Source organism: Scophthalmus maximus, chromosome 16 (assembly GCF_022379125.1).
Source record: "Scophthalmus maximus strain ysfricsl-2021 chromosome 16, ASM2237912v1, whole genome shotgun sequence".
In the NCBI taxonomy this organism is placed as follows: Eukaryota; Metazoa; Chordata; class Actinopteri; order Pleuronectiformes; family Scophthalmidae; genus Scophthalmus; species Scophthalmus maximus.
The window spans coordinates 19,532,341-19,554,793 of NC_061530.1; the positions used below are offsets into that span (position 1 = coordinate 19,532,341).

At 46.4% G+C, this 22,453-nt stretch overlaps 2 protein-coding genes across 14 annotated transcripts in view; one reads left to right on the forward strand and one right to left on the reverse strand.

Annotated features, from left to right (window-relative positions):
- LOC118287610 (rho GTPase-activating protein 44-like) overlaps window positions 1-16,424 on the forward strand; it is a 50,721-nt gene extending 34,297 nt beyond the window's left edge. For 3 of the 13 annotated variants that reach the window (XM_035612973.2, XM_035612975.2, XM_035612979.2), the window contains exons 12-22: window positions 696-777; window positions 880-960; window positions 3,146-3,259; window positions 3,936-4,030; window positions 4,124-4,304; window positions 5,303-5,320; window positions 6,599-6,790; window positions 7,643-8,170; window positions 9,102-9,217; window positions 9,313-9,696; window positions 11,406-16,424. In XM_035612973.2, the coding sequence (XP_035468866.1) occupies window positions 696-777; window positions 880-960; window positions 3,146-3,259; window positions 3,936-4,030; window positions 4,124-4,304; window positions 5,303-5,320; window positions 6,599-6,790; window positions 7,643-8,170; window positions 9,102-9,217; window positions 9,313-9,696; window positions 11,406-11,563 (1,949 nt within the window). In that variant the 3' untranslated portion in view covers window positions 11,564-16,424. Of the gene's footprint in view, window positions 1-695; window positions 778-879; window positions 961-3,145; window positions 3,260-3,935; window positions 4,031-4,123; window positions 4,305-5,302; window positions 5,321-6,598; window positions 6,791-7,642; window positions 8,171-9,101; window positions 9,218-9,312; window positions 9,697-9,852; window positions 9,907-11,405 lie in introns of all 13 variants that reach the window. The other 10 variants (XM_035612974.2, XM_035612977.2, XM_047327594.1 and 7 more) reach the window with 8 other exon arrangements.
- Window positions 16,425-16,474: 50 nt separating this feature from the next.
- On the reverse strand, window positions 16,475-22,366 carry LOC118287619 (testis-expressed protein 47). Its single transcript, XM_035613000.2, has 9 exons — window positions 22,175-22,366; window positions 20,013-20,085; window positions 18,943-19,046; window positions 18,773-18,837; window positions 18,549-18,627; window positions 18,266-18,397; window positions 18,005-18,152; window positions 17,432-17,495; window positions 16,475-16,655 (listed from the first exon to the last, which is right to left on the reverse strand). The coding sequence occupies exons 1-8, from the start codon at window positions 22,289-22,291 to the stop codon at window positions 17,458-17,460; spliced, it is 756 nt and encodes a 251-aa protein (XP_035468893.1). The 5' UTR covers window positions 22,292-22,366; the 3' UTR covers window positions 16,475-16,655; window positions 17,432-17,457.
- Between the last annotated feature and the right edge of the window lie 87 nt (window positions 22,367-22,453).

Here is a 22,453-nt window from a genome sequence, read left to right on the forward strand (position 1 = left end):
TTTTTAGCCGAGAAAGAAAATGTTTTCACATTTGCGTTCCGCGACCTTGTTCACCTTTATTTTCTGTCTCCGACTAACTGAGAAGTTCCTCGGCGGAGGGGGGGGCAACTTTCGGCTGAACGTTAAAAGCCCCAACGCGTGGAGATGTAATGTTTTCACATCGTCCAGGTATTAAAAATCAACAGCGGCCCGTCAACAGTGTTTACCGGAGCATGTGGAGGAGAGAGAGAGAGAAATGAATCATATCCCTTCTCCAGTGAACCCACGTTGAAGTGAGTTTGCTCGAACTGGAAATCTCAGTTGGTGAGCGCGTCCCACCGGGGGGGTCGGCGGTGGTGGGCGTTCATCTTCCATTCAGCCGCTAACCAGAGAAGCGTCTTGTGCTTTTGAAAATGGTATTTTAGGGTTAGGGTTACACACACACACACAACATGTAGACCCCCCCCCCTCCGTCCCCGTGAATCCTCTGGGGCAAGTGAACGCAGCAGACCACGGAGCGGAGGCCGAGTCCGAGGGGAGAAGCCCAGTCGAGCGTCGCCGTCCCCGTCGGCTCGGGGAAATTACACTTCCCCTCCGCGAGTTCTGCTCAAATAGTGTTGTGGAAATTGTGGTCTCCCCCGTATTGTGTTGGTGAACGAATGTGTGCGTGCATGCCATGCGTTCATCGTCAGCTCTACCTCTGATCTCTCCTCCAGGGGCGTTGAAGTCCTACCTCCGCGAGCTCCCTGAGCCGCTGATGTCGTTTGAACTCTACAACGACTGGATCCAGGCCTCCAAGTGCGTATCTGCAGGAGCCATGAGGCTTTTTCTTTTTTTAACAGGCGCTCCGCCTCGCTCACCTCTAAACAGTCAGTGCATCTTCTCTTGTCGTTCCCGCAGCATCCAGGACCAAGACAAGAGGCTTCAGGCTCTCCTGAGCGCCTGTGAGAAACTACCGCCAGCCAACAACAACAACTTCAAGTGAGTCACCGTTTCCGTGTTTCACTCCTCGTCCTCGTCCTCGTCCTCTCTCCTGGGGCCTGATGTTTCCATATGTGGCTCAGTTTATCCAGGCTGACAAGGTTCAACCAGCTGAAAGTTAATCTCAATGTATTTGTTTTGGATCCATCTGTTCATTTTAGACGGATCCACTTTAAACATTTTACAACTATGATAAAAAATAAAACCACACCAAGAACAACATCGTGAACAAGTTTTCTCGGCCCTGTTCTCTTCCTCCATCCTTCCTTCCTTGTCTCCTTCTGTCCGACCTTCACTTCACCCTTAAACCTGCAATAATCGTTTTGGTTTGTTTCCGCGGGGGGGGGGCAGTGAAAACCATCTGTAGAAGCAACACTGACATATTATCACCTCTCAAGTTTACCGGCAATTTTATTCACGCAAGCCAGAAGATATGGAGCAACATCAGCATTCATCAGGAGAAGTGTTTGATGGGTCTAAGACAACGTTCGCTCTCTTTTAGCTCTGTTTTTGGTCTCCACCATGTTCGCCAGCTTGTCTCTAACCGGTCGTTCTGTATCTGTTTGATTCCACTGACTACTGCTGTGGCTCGGAAAAAAAATAAGGCTTTGAGGGTAAACAGAGGGAAACAAAAAGAAAAGAACAATCAGCTGTAAGACGCTAAAATGCTCCGGTGAACTGATTTGCAGATTCCCACCATAATTCTCGGCTGTGAAGCTTTTTTGTCATATCACGCACTTAAATATAGGAACGGTTCTATTGAAAAGTTTTTGAAGAGAAGGAGACACAACACCTGCAGCATATAGACATTAAAGTCTTTCTGCAATTATTAAATACATTAAATAAATATTCTGTTGTACTGTTTTTACTTCGTGAACTAAAAAAATATTGAACAGCTATTGAGGCATGAGAAAAGTCGGTGCTTAGTTAATGTTTAGTGCAGGAATTAAATTGAATTATTTTCAGTTAAAAAATCAACCAAAAAATAGATTAATATAGTAAAGTAGGAAAAACACTGACCTTACAATTCAATTCAATTCAATTTTATTTGTATAGCGCCAAATCACAACATACATTGTCTCAAGGTACTTTACATAGTGAGGTCAATATTACAATATTACCGGGAAAACCAGCACATTTTTGAATCAATTTTCAGTCACATTTCACCTCTGTGCATCTTATTTGCTTCCTCAAATCATGAGCGGAAACAGAACGAGGGATAAATCCATCCCAACGCTGACCTCTGTGTGAACCGGCGCTGAGACTTACACCTTGTTGTGTCTCCGTCAGCTGCTGGGTGAAGTTGAGCTGCGTTAAGTCTCGTGGTCAAAAGGGGAGAAAGGAAATTGAGGAGAGGCTCAACCAAGAAGAGGAGAGGAGCGAAAGAGCGCTCGTCAGAGTCTCATCGTGGAACCGCTCTGATAGGGCGTGTTTCCAGAGAGTCGTCCTCGGAGGAGACCTGTCAGACTCGTCCAGACCGACGCTGCTGATGTTCACTCAGACAAACCCACTGTGTGTGTGTGTGTGTGTGTGTGTGTGTGTGTGTGTGTGGTGTGTGGTGTGTGGTGTGTGTGTGTGTGTGTGTGTGGAGACCGCTGCAATAACATGATTTAGGCCCAGTTTGGTTCACGAAGGCAGAAATAAAGAACCTATTGTTCTGTGTAAATCTATTATCTGTCTTATTTAAACCTAAAGAACTCGGGGGCAGGAAACTTGATCTGAATCTACAAGTGCGTCCCAGTGTCAAATCCCTTATTTCCTTTCTTTCCTCACTTTGCTAAAAACAGTTTTTCTTGGTTTGTAAAAAGTCGACATGTTTCAGACGCATGGTTTTCACAAGATACCTTTAGTTTTATAGAACCAAGTCATTTGTATTGATAGTGTTTCGACAGGGGAATCAACACGTGATTCTCACTAGATCCGCGGGTTAAATCTCAGCTTACCTGGTCAGACTCTTCTATTGTGACTCTGGTAGGTTGGTAACAAACAAACTGTCTTATTTCTCAAAGAAACCAGAAGAATCAAAGAACTCCATCCTGCGCCGATGCTCTTAGAGTTTGGGGCCGCTGGGCCTCTGCTGGGGTTGGATGCACAAGTTGTACAGTAAACTTTGGGCAAATCAGTGTATCTCATTAATTTGTGTAATTTAGACAAGTGTCCGTCTGTCGCTCTGTTTTGAAAACAGGTATTTGATCAAGTTCCTCTCCAAACTGACCGAGGACCAGGATTTGAACAAGATGACGCCTGGAAACATCGCTATCGTCCTCGGACCCAACCTGCTCTGGACACACAACGAGGGGTGAGACGGGAGCCACGTCAGTGTGCTCAACCACATGACAGCATTGTTTTATAAATGCGTGGAAGAACGTGCTTTATGAACTGCAGCCAAGTGACAGGTATTTTATAGAAGTTAGTTTGAATTTCTGGGGCCGTTCAAACTGAACAATAGCGATATTTCTTCCACGTGAAATATTGTTTCTTCTGTTTTATTGAGGTCGACCACGTGCAGGTGTTGTCATGGTGAAGGATGTTATTCACATGCTTTCTGCGCAGTAACTGTGAGGATGTAGAAGACGAGACAGAGGAGCCAGGGACTTTTTATTCTTCCCATTTATTTTCTCAGCGGAACATTTCTGCGCTGCTGATAGTCAGAGCTCAAAGTGCTTTCAACAGAAAGGCCAGCGGGCACAGGTCCAACACGTTTCTGATGAAACGGTGTCTTGGTGATGATGACTTAGCAGTCTGGGAAACGGGTGAAGGACACACGCCTTCATATCTGTGTGTAAATCTCACCGACTCTCCGACTTTTAATCCGTGTTTCTTTTTAATAGACCAAATTCCCCCGGAATGGTTTTTAATTTTCTCATGTTAATGCTTCTGCAGTATCAGGGAAATGTCTTCATTGTCAGCCTGAGCATAAAATTCTTATGATCCAGACTTTCCCGTCATGAAAGTCAAATCTCTGTCTCCTGCAGCAGCAACATCACGGAGATGATGACGACGGTCTCCCTGCAAATCGTCGGCATCATCGAGCCCATCATCCAGCACGCCGACTGGTTCTTCCCAGGAGGTGACGACAGATAACACCAGCACCAAGACCTAGTTTCTCTCTCTCCGGTCGGGGGATTTATGCCCGAGTGTGTCCCTGTGTCTCCTTCTCCAGAAATCGAGTTCAACGTCACAGGGAACTACGGCAGCCCCGTCCACACCAACCACAACGCCAACTACAGCTCCATGCCGTCTCCGGACATCGACCCGATGGACCGCCGGCAGTGCGACCAGAGCCGCCGGCCTCTCAGCGTCGCCACGGACAACATGATGCTGGAGTTCTATAAGAAGGACGGGTACGCTTCTCCTGTTACTCTCGTCTCGTCTCTCGCGACCTCTCGGGTCAGTGGGAAGCACGAGCGTGACGCTCCCCACCGCTGGCGCGAGCTTCGTGTGAGAAGCGTCCTGAGGGACAGGCTCAGTTTCACTACAGGGAGGAAGTAGCGTCACAATCTTTATCTTTGCCTCCTGTTGAGAGGGTGAGAGGAGAGTCAGACAGACAGAGGGAGAGGTGACATCTAGTCCGTCTTCAAGCTGCGGAGGAGGATTAGTTGAAACGCATCTAGTCGCTTTCTTGTCTCTTGCTCCGTCCGTCCCTGTGTCTCTTTACAGGGACTTTAATACACCCTCACTCCCATTGGCCCCTGGGTGTAAGTCTGAGCTGCCACAAGTGGCCGCGGCTAATTGAACCTGGACGAAAGAGTGCGTTTAGGCCTGTGCTTGGTTGTGAAGATGAGTTTTTAAATGAATAAAATGACGAAGTGCACGCGTCTCTTAACAGTTAACTGATGCTCAGACACTTAAAGTTTCCACTCCGACGATCCGTGCCTCCGTAATGTGAAGAATAAGAACATTTTGAAAAAGCTGCGGCAGAAACTTTTCACCTCATTGGACGTAAACCGTGAACGTTCACTGTGTAAACTCTCAGTATAGTTCACCTGTACATGAACGTTACCTGTGTGTCACAGCACTGCAGCTGCGTGAAACCTTCTCACATTATTCTATTATTTGTGGAGGATTTTTCTTGAATCCATTGGGAACAACAACTTCCGACATTCACCCCACAGATCGCTCTCCTCACTGCGCCCGGCGTGAGGGGGCCTCCCCCCCTCGGCTCCTCCATCCTGGTTCTTGAGAGAAGTCGATCCGGCCTGAGTTCCTCCGTCGCCTTGATAACGATGCTGTCAATCAGCCTGGGGCGGGGGGGGGGGGGGGGGGGGGGGGGGGGGGACACGACTCTCATGTCTTCCTCCGTCCTTACCCATTGTGCTTGTCTCTGTTTTTAACAACGCAGCATTAGGAAGATACAAAGGTACAGTATGTAGTTCCTCTTTCCCCTCCTCTCATCCTCCCATCAGTCAGTTCATCATCTGTCCGTCTGAGCTGCACGTTGACAGGAGCTTTCTGTCATTTGTCAAATGTGTGTGTGTGTGTGTGTGTGTGTGTGTGTGTGTGTGTGTGTGTGTGTTTAATGCCTCGGCCTGGCCTGTCTGAAGTGCCACACTTGGACTCCTACAGCTCAGTGTCTCCGACAGAGCGCAGGGGACACACGGGCGACATGAACAAAGCAGCTCTTTCTCTCAGTGTTTACACAAGTAGCATCTCTGCAGACGGTTTTCTGGCACCGGACAGACTCGTTCAGCGCGCGAGCACAAAAGGCCTCTTGTTGCTCGCTCTCGGCTCGCTGCGTAGTTAGGTTAGTTCCTTCAGTTGTTGTTTTTTTTGCCCCAATCGCTTAAAAAAGAAACAGATCGATATTTGTCAGAGATGTGTTTGTAGACTTGTTAAAAGCTCAGCAGAAAGTCGGGGGGGGGGGGGGGGGGGGGGGGGGGGGCAGCTCGGTCCAGAGGTCACGAGATTCCCCGTCCAACAGTGAGAAGTATCTCAGGACATTTATGATTTTTACTTGAATATTTTTATATTGTACAACTATATGTACTTTAATTTCACTACATTTTAAAGGCAAGCAAGGAGAACAGTCAAACAGTTAATATCCAGGCTAGAAACACCTCTTTTGATATTACAAAAACAATGTTGAATCAGTCAATCCTCATTAGCCTGCGTTGGTTTCATCGAGGTGTTCCCAATAAACTGGCAACTGACTGTATATTGTATCGCACAGTTGATTGAAAAATATTTTTTAATTCATGGTTATACATTTTTTTGCTTGTGTTAGGTGGCAAGTAGCTGCACGTTAAGAGAAAGTCGGTGCTTCTGGCCAAATAGGCGAACTGTTCCGAACTGGTCCGAACTGTTCCGAACTGTTCTGATGCTGCGAGACGGAACATTTCACCTCACCCATACGACATCATCATGCAGGGAACTAAGAATAAACTTGTTGTTCTCTGTCGTCGCATGCTGAGGCTCACGAGTGGAACGACACGAAGCGTCGAACAGTTCGTGACCCCGATCCAGGGTCAGTGCACTAGAGGTGTAGATGACAGGGAAGCTGATCGTCTTTCGGCGGCACGTCACCCCAGACGGGCGTGTTTGGGTTGCGGGGAACCTGACCCCTCGAACCTCACACACACAACCCCGAGCCCCTCCCTCCTCTTGATTTGATTGGCTGTGTATCTCTGTCCCACTGCAGTATGGGTGTCAGGGTGATGGATACCACTTGGGTGTCGCGCAGGGGCTCGTCGTCCGCGCGTAAAACCTCCTCCACGCCGCCGAGCGTGCATCCCCCCGTCCCGCCCACTGACGCTCTCGCCCCCGAGCAGCCCGGGGAGTTCGCCATCTCCCCCTCCCCCACCCCTCCTCCCACTAGCAGTGACCGAGCCAGGTAAGGCCGTTGTGCCCCGTCCTCCTGTTTCACCCCCTCCCCCTCACACACGCCTCCCACCCGCCGCTGCTCCCTCCTCGCCGCGCGCGCTGCTGCTGCTGCGCCCTGCGACCGACACCAGAGCGGCGCTGTCTGCTCTCACCCCGAGTTTTCTTGTCTGTTGCCCCCCCCCCCCCCCCCCCCCCCCCCCCCCCCCCCCCCCCCCCCCCCCCCCCCCCCCCCCCCCTCCCATGAAATACTCATCCCCTCACCTCGTCACCTCTGTGTGAACCCCCGTGTCTCACCTCGGATGAAGCATGAGATTTCAAACCTTGTGATTAATGTGTCTTCTATTTTAAAACAACTCATCCTTGAATGTGTGGAGTCGTTCGCCCGAGTAGCGACGCCGAGGATTCCACTTGGGTTCCACTGAACAAAATGTAGAAAAGAAAAAGTTGGGAAAAGTTCATCCACGGTTCAGTAGGAATGGTTCATTTGCTGCATGTGCATGAGTTATGTTCTATTCTGTTTTTGCCAATAGTCCGAGCATCATTAGCAGCATTACAGTCCATTGTCGCAAGGCCCTGCAATGGATGAGGTGACTGACTTTTCTGTTCTGTTTTCATTTTTGGCATTTGAACCCCACAGAGATTTTCATGTGCACTTGTTCTTTATTATTTTGTGCTTTTATCCCGGAGCCCTTTATCCACTTCTCCTTCCCGACACTATAATCCCCCTGATTTCCTCCCTCACGATGGAACAAACGTGAAAGTCACACTCCGATACCTCCCGCCGCCTCTTTACCTCTAGGAACTGATGTGTTCAAACAGCATTTCGGCCTCTGGAGAAACCTTGACGTTTTTATCATTGCAGCTCGGACGATGCATCCTCCAATTGGTCGGACTCCGGCTACGCCTACCCCTCCCCTGAGGAGGAGAGGCCGCCTCCCCCTTACCCGTCTTCCTCATCTTCCTCCTCCTCCTCTTGCTCTTCCTTCTCGCTCCCTCACCACCATTTCCACACCCGAGCACCTCCGGGTGTGCGTCCCGTCGCTCCCAGCCCCGAGTCCGTGGCGCCCGGCCCGTCCCCTCCCCCCCGCCGCTCTGGCTACAGCCCACCCCCGCTCCCCCACTCTCTGTGCCCCTCCCCTCAGCAGCTTGACGTCAACTCCAACCCCAAACCCAGCTCCCTGCACCTTCCCAAACAGGCCTCCCTGTCCGATGCTCCGCATGCGCCCCTGTCCGAAACTAATGGCTCCATCCTTTACATCAAACCCCCGCTCGTTCTCACTCGTCACGACCTTTTCCTGGGCTCCCCCAAACCCCCCAACACTCCCCTCTCCGCTCCCCCTCCATGGGCAGCCTGTGCCTGTAGCCGAGAGAGAGGAGCCAAGCTGACTAGGTAAATACAAACCCTGCTGAACCCGCTCGTACGTCCAACACAATTATCACACTAATGAAGAGAGGACCCACAGGGAGAAAAAGAAAGCTGAGAGAGGGATGAGATGGGGGGGGGGGTTAGGGGGACGAGTGAGATTAAGAAACTTCCAGCAGCTCCACCCGCATCTCTCTCTCACTAATTCCCTTGTTTTTTTTTTATTTCTTTTCCGTCAGTCACGGAAATCAATGCGCTTTAGGTATTCCATTATCAGGGCCATGTTTAATTTAATAGGCATGTATATGCAATCCATAACTTTCCACGTTGCCAGGATATTCAGGAGCCGGTTGCCAGGCAACAAAGGAGATTCAAAGCTTTCGGTGCATACCGTTAGAAAAGTGGGCGTAAATGAGTCACGCCAGTGGGCCCAGTCAACCCTGAGCGGTCGACTGCAGGAACCAGACCTTGAATATGAACAAGTGCAGCGACGCAGGCAGCGACATCGGTTACTGACACTAGCATGACGTTTGGTTTTGGAAGATGCTCGTCTGCATTGCTCCATCCCGACCATCAAATCCCAGCAGCTTCAATCATCCGTCCCCATGTCTCATCCGCTGCACGGGAGCGCGACCGTCACTCAGTCAGTGTAAACCGGTTATGTCTTGACCTTCAGGCCTCTCTTCCCATCGGCATTCTGGCTGCGCTGCACTGTAAAATAATGAAATTCCATTAAGCCGTCGGGGTTTTATTTGGGTTTTTTTCTGTAACTGCTTCTGCCGCACCACAACACAGACCACACGACCGTCTGCTGCACTCAGACGATTTGACATTGAACTGTGGGTGCGCTCATATTTCTTTGGAGATTTAATGGAAACAGGGCCGACAGCCTATTAAGCGAGACGCTCGCAGCAGCTTGTAATTTGTAAAATGTGTGTTTTTCACTCCCTCTCCTCAGCACTCTGAAGAACAAGGAGCTGTCTCCCGTCATCGGACAGAAGGGACTGCAGGGAACCATGACCTCTAGTGGACAGACGCAGCACTCGGAGCACAGCCCACTCACGCTGAGGAGAGGTAATGACGCTGGGTGTAACCGCGTGGCTTCGACCTGAACATCTAACTTTTTATAAACTTTTAAAATCCGTCGCTTCTTGTCGGTGTCTCCACAGCCAAGAAGCTGGCCCCGATCCCTCCCAAAGTCCCGTACTGTCAGTCCGGAGCCATGTCCGACCAGTCCACGGGTCAGCCGTCTCCCGTCAGCCTGTCGCCCACTCCGCCCAGCACGCCCTCCCCGTACGGCTTCAGCTACCCCCAGGGATACGCCACCATCGGCTCGCCGGTCCAGTCCCAGATGGCCACCACGCCGTGTCTCTCGTCTCCTCCCTCGCTGGCCGGGACTCTCACGAAGGCCAGGCCGACCCCCAAGCCGCCCCGGCAGAGGCCCAACTTGCCTCCTCCTCAGCCCCCCTCCACGCCCGGCAGCAGTCCGCAGCCTCTGGAGAATTCCCCGGGTCTCCTGGACGGTTTGTCTCCTGGGGAAAGCATGTCCACAGGTAATGGAAGAGCACATAAGTTCACACAGACTGTATCAAATCACTTCTCCCAGAATATGAAATACCCTGTTAACCTCTTTATTTACCTCATCACCACGAGTAGGTTCTGGTCTTAATGCTCCTCCCTGTCGACTGCTCTCATTGTCTCACCTGCAGCGGTATGAGGCGACAGGTTCAGTGTGATTTCTGTGTGTGAGAGAGACTTTTAGGGTAAGAAGGAGTCCCCGTTGCTAAAGCCTCCCCTCCTCCCTCCTCCCCCACCCCTTCAAATCCAATCCGGCCCCTCCGCCATCTTGGACAGAACGCCAAGCGCCAGCTCGCGGCGGAGTGACGTTGCCAGTAGACGCAGCTTTTTGGATCAGGCTGACGTCTGATTCGCGGCCTCGCCTCTATGGCCGCCTCACTCTAAAGCCACTCTGTATATACACGGCTTCTCATCGTGTATATATATATATATACATATATATATATATATATATATATATATATATATATCTATAGATACCAACATTCAGCCGCCCAGCTGTTGTTGGCCTTTGCATGGTGGCTGAGACTGATGCATGGCTTTTACAGTCCAAACAGTCTAAACAGACCTTCTGTTTTCTTAACCCCGCCCACCTCCACCCCTGGCTCCACCCCCCTCGCCTCCACCTCCACCTCCCTTCACACTCCCGCTCCACCCCACGATGTTGTGCCCACCGCTGTTCCTCAGTCAACTCTCTCCCTGCCTGCGCACGTCGTCCATCACACGTGTTACACTGTGGATTTGTCCCCATTCTCACAATTTACACCCAAGATGCACCAGTTGTTGGTAATCGATACACGAGCATAACTGAGAATATTGATCGTGTGGTTTTGTGAATCAGGTGTTGATGCTGATATTTTTTGCCAATGTCTAATAAATTAATTGCACCCAAAACCATTTTAATGATACTGATCATCGTGTAGACATTTTTTAAATTTCATCTCCACATGTGTCTAGTTTCTATTAGTGCAGTTGATGTTATCATCCTGTGCCGGGGGGGAAACAGTTTGAAAGATGAGAGACATATTGCTGGTGCCTTGTGGCGGTCGTAGGAATTGTCCAAATACTTTTTCCACATTCACTTAAAAGTGGCTAAAACTGTACGTTGACTCTGTGTCCATATCCTTTTTACTGCATCTTTATTTAGTTATGGGGGCTTAGTTTTAATGGAAATATTAATGCTACCACATGCAAAGATATTTTAGATGATAGTGAACTTCCAGCTTTGTTTCAACACCTCAACCATCCGACACCTTTGCGATAATCTGACCTGATCACTTGACGTCGGTGTTGAACATCACTAACGTGAGAATTCCCTTCAGCCTGGTTCGACGTCAGGTGTAAAGACTGAAGCGCGGCGGCTGCTGCGGCAACAGATCGATGCCTCTCGGCCTCAGAATAAAGATGTTCACAATCGCATACGAGCGTTTGGATTGTCCACGTACTTTTGTCCACATTGTGCATCACATTTCTTCACTTATTGTCATGCACATTTTGTTCATTCACACTGTAACACTGGTTTGGACTTCTGATGACCCCACGTGCCGTGTGTGTCCAACATCATCCAGCGTCGACGAACCCGCATCTGCAATGATCCCTGTCACTCACATCAGCTGTTTGTTTTTGTTGTTGTGGGTTTTGCCTTCCGCTTAATTCTGTTCCGGTTTTTTTTCTGCTCCGCCAGATTCTCTCTGCAACCTGGACATCCCCGTCATTGACATGGAACTGGACAGCATTTTTGACTTGGCCCACATCTCCCCCTTCAGGAACTCGGTGGCGCTGCTCGGGTTGACCAAAACCAGAGCGGAGTCGGAGGAGGAGACTGAGAGCACAATGCTATGATGCCACTGAGCCCCCGCCCCCGCCCCCACCCCACCCCCAGGCTCCACTCACTGACCTTTCACCTCACCAGCTGGATCGCACCCCTCACCTGCACTCGATCCAGAGGGGCCGACCTGTAAAAACAAGCCCTAGCATTAATATTAAAAAATGAAGAAAAAGAAATCTCCCTTCTCACAATCACACGAGGAGTCGGTGACTCCGTGGGCCGGGGGACGTTTGACTGCAAAATATGTTTTGTTTTTATTTAACGTTTTTTTTTTTTTTAATTTGATGTTTTTGCCTTATTTGATTGACTTGCAACATTGCCTTTAACTTCACACACGAGACAGGAAACAGCCGGCGGGAGGAACGAGTGCTCTTTGCTGCTGCTGCTTCTCCTGAGTGACTTTTCCGAAGGAAGAGGAACATGGTACTGTACGTCCGTCCTGTCAACACTGAGGCTTCCTCCTCCTCCTTCCCTCCTCTCTCCTCCCTCCTCCCTCCTCCCTCCTCCGGCCCTCAGGGGCGTGACCGCCGACACGCCTCGCTCCGACATGCGGCGGCAACAACCCCACGAATATCTGTCCCCGCTGAGTGTTTCACTGTGAGTGTGCCAGTGTGTCATTTTGGAAAAGTGTGTGTGAGTGCGCGTGTGTGTGTGCGTGTTGTGATTGCTAATTGTATTATATGATGTCGCACTGTTGGATGTTGTGGAGCATAAACAGGAATGCATGTTTTTAGATGTTTTAGGAAAAATAACTATTAGCAGGCTGCAAAGAGGTTTCAACGCCCAGTTTCTCCGTATTCACACGGCATCCGATCAGAATATCAATCACTGACTATTTATTGTTTATACTGTACAATTTTCAGAGTATATGACACGGTAAACCTTGTAAAGCAGATCATATTTTGTATCCACAGGAGAGACGTAAAGACACCGCCTCCTCCAGATGAAATAGAGTGGAGGCTGTTGGGGAGCTATTAGATATGAAATTTTTCTCCGAATTATTTCGGGCTGTGAGCAGTTACATGGGATTTTTACATTTTTCTGTGTCTAACAATGATTTCGGTTGAATCCACAGAAAAGATGAGAATGTGCAGGTTTGGTTCAGTGGAGCCTGAAGCGTGACACCGAGACATTTACTGAAATCAAACTAATATTGAAATGAAGTGCCATAAAACGCTTGCAAATCAAAAGTCTATTTTCACTTTCTACTACTTCTTCTTCGCTGCTTTTTGTGGGTTCCCCGCTGTGCTACCCTGCGCGCTACTGCCCCCAACTGTGGATCGGCGGAACAGCGGTTGGCACGCAACACAAAAACGAGACAGTGTACCTTTAATATTTGTTATTATTGATTAAGAAGGAGGTGATCACAAATGTCAAAGTGAGAAACAAAAGATGGAATATGACAGGAATGAGTTCCTTTTTAAATTAAGATGATGAATTCCTCATTTTAAGACGGCATGAGAAAAAATTGAATTATCTTTTTATGTACCAACTAAATTTTATTTAAACTTGCGTCAACTTGTGTTTTTGGCCACTAATGGTCAACTTACACAACCTGTCAACATAACACTGATACACCACCACCTTTTAAAGTAGATATGGTGAAGTTGTTTTGCAAAAAGTTACAGAATTCATAGCATTATTTGGAAAAACATGTTTATTAATGTTGCGGGTGGTAAAACCAAACCAATGGGCTGAAAGATGCTAAAGACACAGAGTGCAGCTCCTGTAAGTTTAATAATGTACAATTAAAATGGAAATTTAGACTGTTTTAAATGAGCTAATAGTTAAATTATGAAAATGATGAAAAGTAAAAGTCTATAATTCCTCTGGTGGCACACTTCAGGCTCCGCGTGGGAGAATCGCCGCAGGCTGTTCGGAGCATAAAGGCACAAGATTGTGTCCTCGTGCCCCCGAGGCATCGTAACGTCAAATCACATCGTAATGTAAAACTGAACAAAAACTGTTTTGACCCAGAAAAGAGAGGTGCTATTTTTTTTGTTGTTGTCAGAAACGAATATCCCCGGCAGCCCCAGAGGAACTGAAACACAAGCACACACTTCTTTTCTTTCTTTTTTTCTGACAGGGCAGTTTTTCAGGAGCCCTGATCTGATGATGATGATGCAGATATTTTTTTGCTCTATATTCGTGAAACCCAGAGGCGAGTGCAAAGATATAAGTGTACATGTTTATTTTGATGAGAGTATTTATACGGATATATTTCTGAGTACTTTTTACGAGGTCTTGAGGAGTTTGCGATTGTTTCCGTCCCACACATGAACATCTCATCTGAGGATTTAAAAAAAGAAAAGAAGAGAAGAACACAGGACCAGAATTGACCTGCTGTCACATTTAGAACCTTATTCAGGAATCAGATGTTCAGTTTGAGAGAAAACTGGGGCAACAAGGTTATTTCTTAGGTTTGTTATTTGCCTTTTGCGGTGGGTTGTTGTTGTTGTGACCTACAGTATCCAGATTTGTAAGATTTTCTTTTTTTCTTTTGTCCTGAGAACATCCACGACACTCGGCCTCCGAGTCACTGTGCTGCTCCGCCGTCCTCTCACTCTCTCTCTCTCTCTTCAAGTGCGATATCGTTCACAGGACTTTTTGTAAATATTGAAACATCTGTACATACACGTTCTGTATATACTGACGGGAGAAATCTAAATATATATATATATATATATATATATATATATATATATAAAGAGAGAGAGATAGATATATACAAATACTGTATTGAAGAACATAACTGAGGATGAACAGTATGACATTATACTGTACATATAATATTATAATGTTGCTCGTTCTAGCACAATAATGCCACATTCACACAACGTAACATCAAGTAGAATCCGTACAGTAGAGCTCATGAAATCTAGTTTGTAGATTCTCTAGATAAAAAACGTACGCCTGCTGCACGCTGTTGAAACAACAGGACAGTTTTCATTCTGCATATGCTTGTTCCAACACGACACACTGTGTGATTTAAAAAATTCAGGATGTCCTCGCGCATCATTTTGTACATTTTTGGCCATGCAGAGTTTGAGAGGTTAGAAGCGGGACAGCGGACGGACGGACGGACAGCAGATGAGGAAGCTTATGAGTGAGGATAGATGTCTACACATGTTATGTTCTTCATATCAAATCTAAGACTTTGAGTAATTTCTATATCCCTCCTTAGTGCCCTGCTGTGACTTTAAATTGAGAACTCGCACAACAAGTTTTCTGAAAATGTATCCTGCAGATTATTCACTGTCTTAAAGGGGCAGTACGTGATTTAATCCATAATTTTTTGTAAAATTCAGTGAATATTTCCTCACTAGCTGTTAGATTTCTCGGTGCCGCGCCGGCTCTGTAAATTGAAAACAAAAAGTGCAGTCAAAACAATCAACAACAAACAATCTTTCTCCAAAATCGCTTACTGCCCCTTTAATCAATTGATCGTTTGGTCTATAAAATGTCAGGATATAGTGAAAAAAACCCAATGGCCATCGCAAGTCTCCTAAAGGTCAAAGTGCTGCATCAACAAAGAAAAGCTGTGAATCCTAAAACTAGATTAATTTTGGTATTTTCATCAAAAATAGCTCCAAGTTATTAACCGTCCAATCAGATAAACCCGTTAATCGACTCAGCTTCAAAAACGATTTCACAATAGTTACTGGCTTCAATCAGATCCTGCAGCTAAATCTAAACCAGCACAGCAGAAACTACTTTCACAAGTATATTTGTAATTTGGATATTTATATAAAAACCTGACGACAGTTCAGTTTGAGGTCGTTGCCGAGGCGAGCGGTCTGTCCCGTCCTGCGTCGGTGTGGCAACGTGCTGCTCTTCGTTTTGTACTACAGGGCGTCAGATCCGATCAGAGCAGAGGCTTGTACATACAGTAACCAGTCAAAACACAACTTTATGAACAATAACCCTGTCGAGCAGAGACGGTCAATGTGCGTTTCCATTGTTACAGCTTTTGTAAGCATGTCCTCTCTGAGCACTGACACGCGAAGGAAGGCCTTTGGATTCAGAAGAGAAGAGAATATTGGTGGAATGTACTGGTGATAGATGACGTGCTCACCTCATAGGCCGTGATACAGGCGGATTTGTGTGTGTTGTGGACATAGTTTCAAGTAAAAGAAGGGTAGAGGGGTATTTAATGAAAAAATAAATATATATGTAAGTGTGTGAGTCCTAATTTTATGGGGGAGGAAGGTGTTTGATTGGACTTTGTCCTGTGAAACTCGGCAGCATGCTTTTTTTAACCATTGCCCTCTTGAATATGTCTCATTTTCGGTCCCTATCTTATTGTGCTTGAATTTATTTTATTTTTTTAAATAAGTGAATAGATCGACCTTTGCAACAGAAGAATAAAATATTGCTCCCTTTTTTTTTCTTTGTCAATGTCCCTCATGGATTCTGCCAACGATGTGTTTGAATCGCTCATGATTTCCTGTTGTCACCTCGTATCTTCTGTGTTGCAGCATCTTCCAGTTTTTTTTTAATTATCTTTAGAATATAACATTTTTAAAAAAGCTCATCAGACTGAAAACGTCATCTTTTTTTTAATTACTGTTTATAGTTTTGTTTGTTTGTAGATTACACTGTGGTGCATGAAGTTCATCTCAAATCATCTTTTCTTTTCTTTTTTGCTGAAGTTTAACTTCCAAGTATTGGGGGCCAAAAACAAAAAGGGAACATGAGGGAGAACATAAGGAACCTTTATTAAAAAGTTCTTTGTGTCAAACTGTAGTGATGCTGTGGACTCTGAGTGAAGTGGAACACAGTGTAAGATACAGTACAAGAAGAAGAAAAAAACTAAACAAAGAGAATCCTCATCCGAATGTTGAAACTATTAAAAAAATGTTTTTTTTTATATTACTTGGGATTGTCTGTGCTTTTTTTCGTCATGATAGAAAAAAAGAAAACTGTGTCTTTTCACTCACAAGAACTTTTATTCATGAGATCATTTGGAGCAGAGGGAGACGTTTATGGAGCCAACAAGTGAAACGAGTGGAAGGAAAGTGCCGCGGTGAAACGTGGATATAAATCTGCCTCCCGGTGGATGGCGGTGAGTTCTCTCCAGTCACGTCCGAGGCCAAACCCCCCGTTCTGCGGGGACATAAAAACATTTTATAACGGCGGTGAATGGCAAAGTAAATCAGCAGCAAGTGGCCCGAGTGTGACGGCGCTGAGACGCGTCTGGCATGAAGATCTCTGTGAGGACGAGCGGCCGTGCTGTGAGAACTAATGTCACCTGCTTAACATCCATCCACCATCCGTACACTGCTCATCCTATAAGGATCCCAGGGGTGGGGGTCCACCGCCAAGTTCGATACCCAGAACCTCCTCACAGTTCTAACCTCTTGACCAATAGGCCCGGGCAAACAATTAAAAAATGACAGGGCATAGAACCACACATGTTGAGCTCATGGTGGCGCTAAAAGGAAAAGGTGGATTATCACTAAAAATCATCAGGAGTCATTTTCTGCAAACCAGAAATGTTTGTACAGAAATAGAGATGTCAACAAAGTCAGTGGGATTCGTGCTCTGGGGACCAGGAATTTTCTTCTCCCACCGAGCAGCTGTTGAGATATTCCAGTCTGGACCAAACTATCATGACGATGATAATGATTTTCATTTGTCCCCGTTTGTCCCCAGTTTTCAGAGGAAACACTTTACCGAAAAAAAACTAATCCCCAAGAAAACTGGTGATTCTGGAAAGTGACGTTGCTGCTGATGTTATTTTTTCAAGTGTCATTTTTCCAATTGAAGATCCGAACTTTACTGGAGTGAAAGTAGAGAAATCTCAAAGACAGATATATCAAAACCTGAGCAAATGAATTCAAAACTATCCAAAGCTTTGCCAGTTGAAGAGTCAAACGTACCTCTGAGCTTTTTTGTCCAAAGAAGGTTAAACTGTGGTGAGGCAGCTGCTTCGGATGACTTGTCCTGTAAGGAAATCAGAGTATTTCACACAGTAACATTAACTTTTTAACTTACTAACACAACTCTCATAAAACTACCCATCGTCCATCCATCGTCTACCGCCTAATCCATTCAAGGGTCGTGGGGGGCTGGAGCCAATCCCAGCTGACATTGGGCGAGAGGCGGGGTTCACCCTGGACAGGTCTCCAGCCTATCACAGGGCCACATACAGAGATGGACAACCATTCACTCTCACATTCACACCTACGGTCAATTTAGAGTCTCCAATGAACCTGACCCCATTCTCATGTCTCTGGACTGTGGGAGGAAGCTGGAGAACCCGGAGAGAACCCACTCATACACGGGGAGAACGTGCAAACTCCACACAGAAAGGCCCTGGTTGGTTTGAACCGGGATTCAAACCCAGAACCTTCTTGCTGTGAGGCGAAAGTGCTGACCACCACACCACCGTGCAGCCCACCAGTCTTTCATCATAAATCAAAAAAAAATCCAGCTGTAAGTTTGCCTCTCACCGAAGCCCATGCTGACGTTCAAGGGGGAGTTGTACATCTGCAGGTAGAGCCGTGGACTCAGGAGATCGTCGCGACGAAGCAGCTTCTCCAGATCATCGTGAGAGATGATCAGCTCCGGATTCTCGTCCAGCACCAGTCCGGGCAGAGCCTGGGAGCGCAGAGTTCAACACAGTCACAGAAGCAATCCGACGATAGCGGGATCATTTTATTGTTGTTGTAAAATGATGAGATATTTGAAACTCATAGAACTGAAAAATGCACCTTCTTCGACGTTTCCAGTTGCTTGCTCAGGACCTGCAGCTCGGACAGGACGCCGAGAACCAGACCCTCTGTGGTCTCGTCTTCTTCATCCTGTTCCGTAGGGTCCCCGACCGCGTCGTCCTCACCCAGCACCTTCGGGCCAGAACAGGAAGCGACTCGGTTGAAAAGATAAAATCAAATCCATCGATCCTTCGCGGCTGGGAGGTCTCTCGGCCCAGCTGAAGAATAGTCCGGATGCCTCACTAAGACCTTTAATCCAGGAAGCGAAAGGTGCGAGACGAACCTTGTAGCTCCACTGTGGGAACATCCTGCCGAGGGGGTCGTGTGCCATGAGCACCACCTTTGCTGCCTCCAGCAGCTTGCTGAGGAAAGGACATTTAAAAAATAATAAACTGCAGTTCTTCATATGGCTCCAGTGTCAAGGGGTTAAGAATGTACGATAGAGTCCATGGTGTGTGTGTGTGTGTGTGTGTGTGTTCGTCTGTAATACACAGAAACCACGGTTACCAGTCTGTCTGTTGTCGCATGTCTTCAAGGTCTTTCACAACAGACACCAGAACATCCCTTGACGACTGGAGGAGAGAGAAACAACAGCAGAGTTAGTGAAGTGTAAGATTTCCACCTGGTAAACCTTCTCCATCGATTGACGCCGTAAATTTGGAGAATTTGAAACTTACTTCGATGAAGTGCAGCACACAGTTGGGATATATTAACAGCAGGCCTGTCATGTGATCCCATATGTACTGTTTGCTTAGCTGGAAGTGGAGTCTTTCATAATAAGCTGTGTGGGAAAAAAACAGAAAACGACAGAATGAGTGAAAGTGTTGAGTCTGCAGACAACAGAGCATCACACAGTACAGTTCCATCCTCTCCCGGAGGCTTTTACTGTGAGTTTTCTGTTTGATTTTTATGGAAGAATTCCTTTTTTAAAAGCCGCCACACGAAAGCTTTTTACAAGGACGACCTGCAGACACGTTCGCCCACAGAGGAGCGGAAGCTGTCGGGGGAAGCAATCTGCCCCGACTCTTAGAATGTTTAGTGTGGTCGTGAGGTCGACGACCCTTTGTCCTAAATGTGCTGAGACGGAGACAGAGTGTTTCTATGGAGACGGCAATTCTGTCCGTTTGATGACAACATTATTCCGAGAGAGATAAACACGCCCTCAGAGACCGGAGGATCATGCACTGACCACTTGTTGATCTGTGTAACGACCCAGAAATCTCCTCAATATATTGGGCTCTTGTAATAACTACTTCTGCTTAAAGCTACAGTGTGTAATATTCAGAAGAACTTATTCACAGAAATTTAGTATATTGTTGAGTATAACTATGTGTTCATATATGTATAATTGTCCACTCTGAATGAGTTAAATATAGTTCCATGAGTTGGACCCGACCTCCGTGTGAGTCTCCATGTTTCTACGTCGTGTTGAATACGGTTGTTGAACTAGACGCTCCAGAATACGTCGCGTTCACGTTGAATTTTCAGACGCTGACGGAAACCGGAAATGGAATCAGCGGTGCGCCGCCATAAAGTGTCCCCTGTCGGTCGCTCGGTTTGGTTGCGGGTTTGCAACTTAACCACCAGATGCCGCCAGAGAATTACACACAGGGGCTTTAAGACATCCACAGTCTCCATCTTACTGATTTAATTTTTTCCATTACAGAAGCTATAAAAAAAACTTGTACAAGGGGAAACTAGTCGCTGCTCTGGGTCTTTGTGGCTCTAGGGTTATTTGCTGGCTGACCTCCCAGCTCGGTCCTGTCGACATGATCGTGGGGGAGACGAGCAATCACCAGCAGCCGCTGCAGCACAGTCGTCTGCGGGGACAAAGAAGAAGAGGACAAGTCTCTGAGTGAGTAGATACAGACATGCGGATCATTATCTCATGCATTTTTTAAAACCATAAGGCTGCATGTCAACACATAAGGAGTTGTTTGGCGGCGTTGTTGCTGACGGCAAAATGGTTTGGTGTAGTCACGATCTTACAGGTACTCATCAGATCCCACAATTCAACAGGAAAACAGGCAAGATAACTTTGAACTCCTCCCCTCTTATCGGAAGGTACGAACCACGTCTTCATCACGCAGATCCTTCCTCTGATCCATGAGACGGTGAAATAAACTAGTCCCGGTTTCCTCCTCTTTCTTTTCCTCTGCTTTCAACGGCTCACTTTTCTCCATCTTACTTCTTTTCTCTCCGTCTCACTCGAGCAGAGAGAGAGAGTGAAGCCTTATATACTGTAGCGCCGAGCTGCCCGACCTCAGTGTTTAGCCAAGCTTATATATCCTAGAAACCCATTGTTCTACTGCACTACGGATCAGGCCACGGCAGCTTTGTGTGTTTCAGGTGATGTAGGCCAATAAGAGGAGGAGGAGGAGGAGGAAGTGAACATAATAGGGCCTTGCAGAGGAAAGTTCCATTTAGACAGTAAATTGTATTTGACCTGAAGCTAATGTCACATACAAGGTCGAAATATTCATTGGGTTCAGTCTGAAGTAAAAAAAATTTTTTTTTTTAATTAATTAAAGTCATGTTACACTCATTACTACCTGGTTCACCTGCCAGATTCTGACCCATATATACTCTATTACACTCAATTACATTATCCTTCTATTAATATATATATATATACACATATATACATATATATACATATATATATATATATATATAAGGATCAAGGAGGTCACAATAATTTTGTTTGCAATCAGTGTCGGAAGGAGAACCCAGGTTATTAACCTATGGAAAAACTAGCAATATCACAGTGAGTCAGTAATGAATTATCAATATTTAATATATAATAAAATATCTTAACCCTCTCTAATCCAACAGATCAAAATCATTATAAAACACTTCCAATAAACACTTCAAACAACAAGCAACTAAATCAGCACATGGCATAAACACGATTGACTGTACATGTCCGGTAGGTCATAAGTATGTAACTTTATTCCGAGCAGCTCTGACGTCATGAAGCTGCAATACAGATAGTTTTTTAAGACAGATGAGCACTGTGCCCATATTTGGAGAGTTGGTCTGACCGTCCCGACTACAGCCTGTAACTTGACTCTGCTTCACTTGATCAGCCTGACATTTGGCACCGATCAAATTCTACGGAAGAGTATTAGTGCCAGACATAAGGGGAAATAATTAGGGGGAATATGTTTTTTTATTATTAATGAGGGGAGATATTTTTTTAATTTATTCAACATTTCGAGAATAAAGTCGAAATAGCCCTAAACGTCCGTGGTCCGTCCGTTGTGGTTCCAGTTCAGCTGTCGCACATCCACGTTAACTGACGTTAGCAAAGCTACGCTAGCTTCGGTAACTGCGCGTCTCAACAAATTCATTAGGGTTGTTTGCAGTTGAACGTTATCGTGTCGGGACACACGTCGACGTTCACGTGCAAACACCCGTTGACACCACATCGTTTCTTCAAGATTCAGTCTGTCAATAATAATATCGCAACTTTACAACTTGGTCAGCAGCTAGCGTTAGCTTAGCCAACTGGCTAACAACACATCAACATCCGGTTGTGTGGTGCTGCTGAAAGATGCTTCCGGGTCACAATAGTATTTCCACTTTAATGTCCACATTTCGACTTTATTCTCGACATTCCGACTTTATTCAAAAGAATTAAAAATCTTCCCCCTCATTTTTCCCCTTTTCACTGGCCCCTAATATTCTTCCGTGATATTCAGTTGTTGTTCTATGGATTTCTAGAAGAATCAGCTTCATCTGCAGTTATCACATGAGGGATATTAACTCTGACAATTATATATAGTTTTTTTCTCAGGCGGACATGAAAGCTGTCATTTGCGTTGTGAACTCCATCTTCATCTCCTCTGACCCAGGAACATCTGTTGTTTACATGTTTACACCTCACACGTGTCCGGCGGGACGAACCTCTCCCACGGTCCCGGGACACGCGTCCAACATCGTGGGTCTCGGTCCTCCGTCGTCCGTCGCCGACTCTCCTCTGTTTTCCCAGGACTTTTTCAAGTCTCTCCGCGAAGCCGCCATTGTTGTCAGGGGCGGGTTACCGTGACAACGAGACCGGTGAAGAAGCGCTTGACGTCACTGCAGACGTATCTACGTCGTAGACGAATGATACGATCCTGAAATTGTATTGTATTAGTTTACTTTTGTGTTGTTGGTTTAGTTTTGTTTAGGCTTTATTAAACT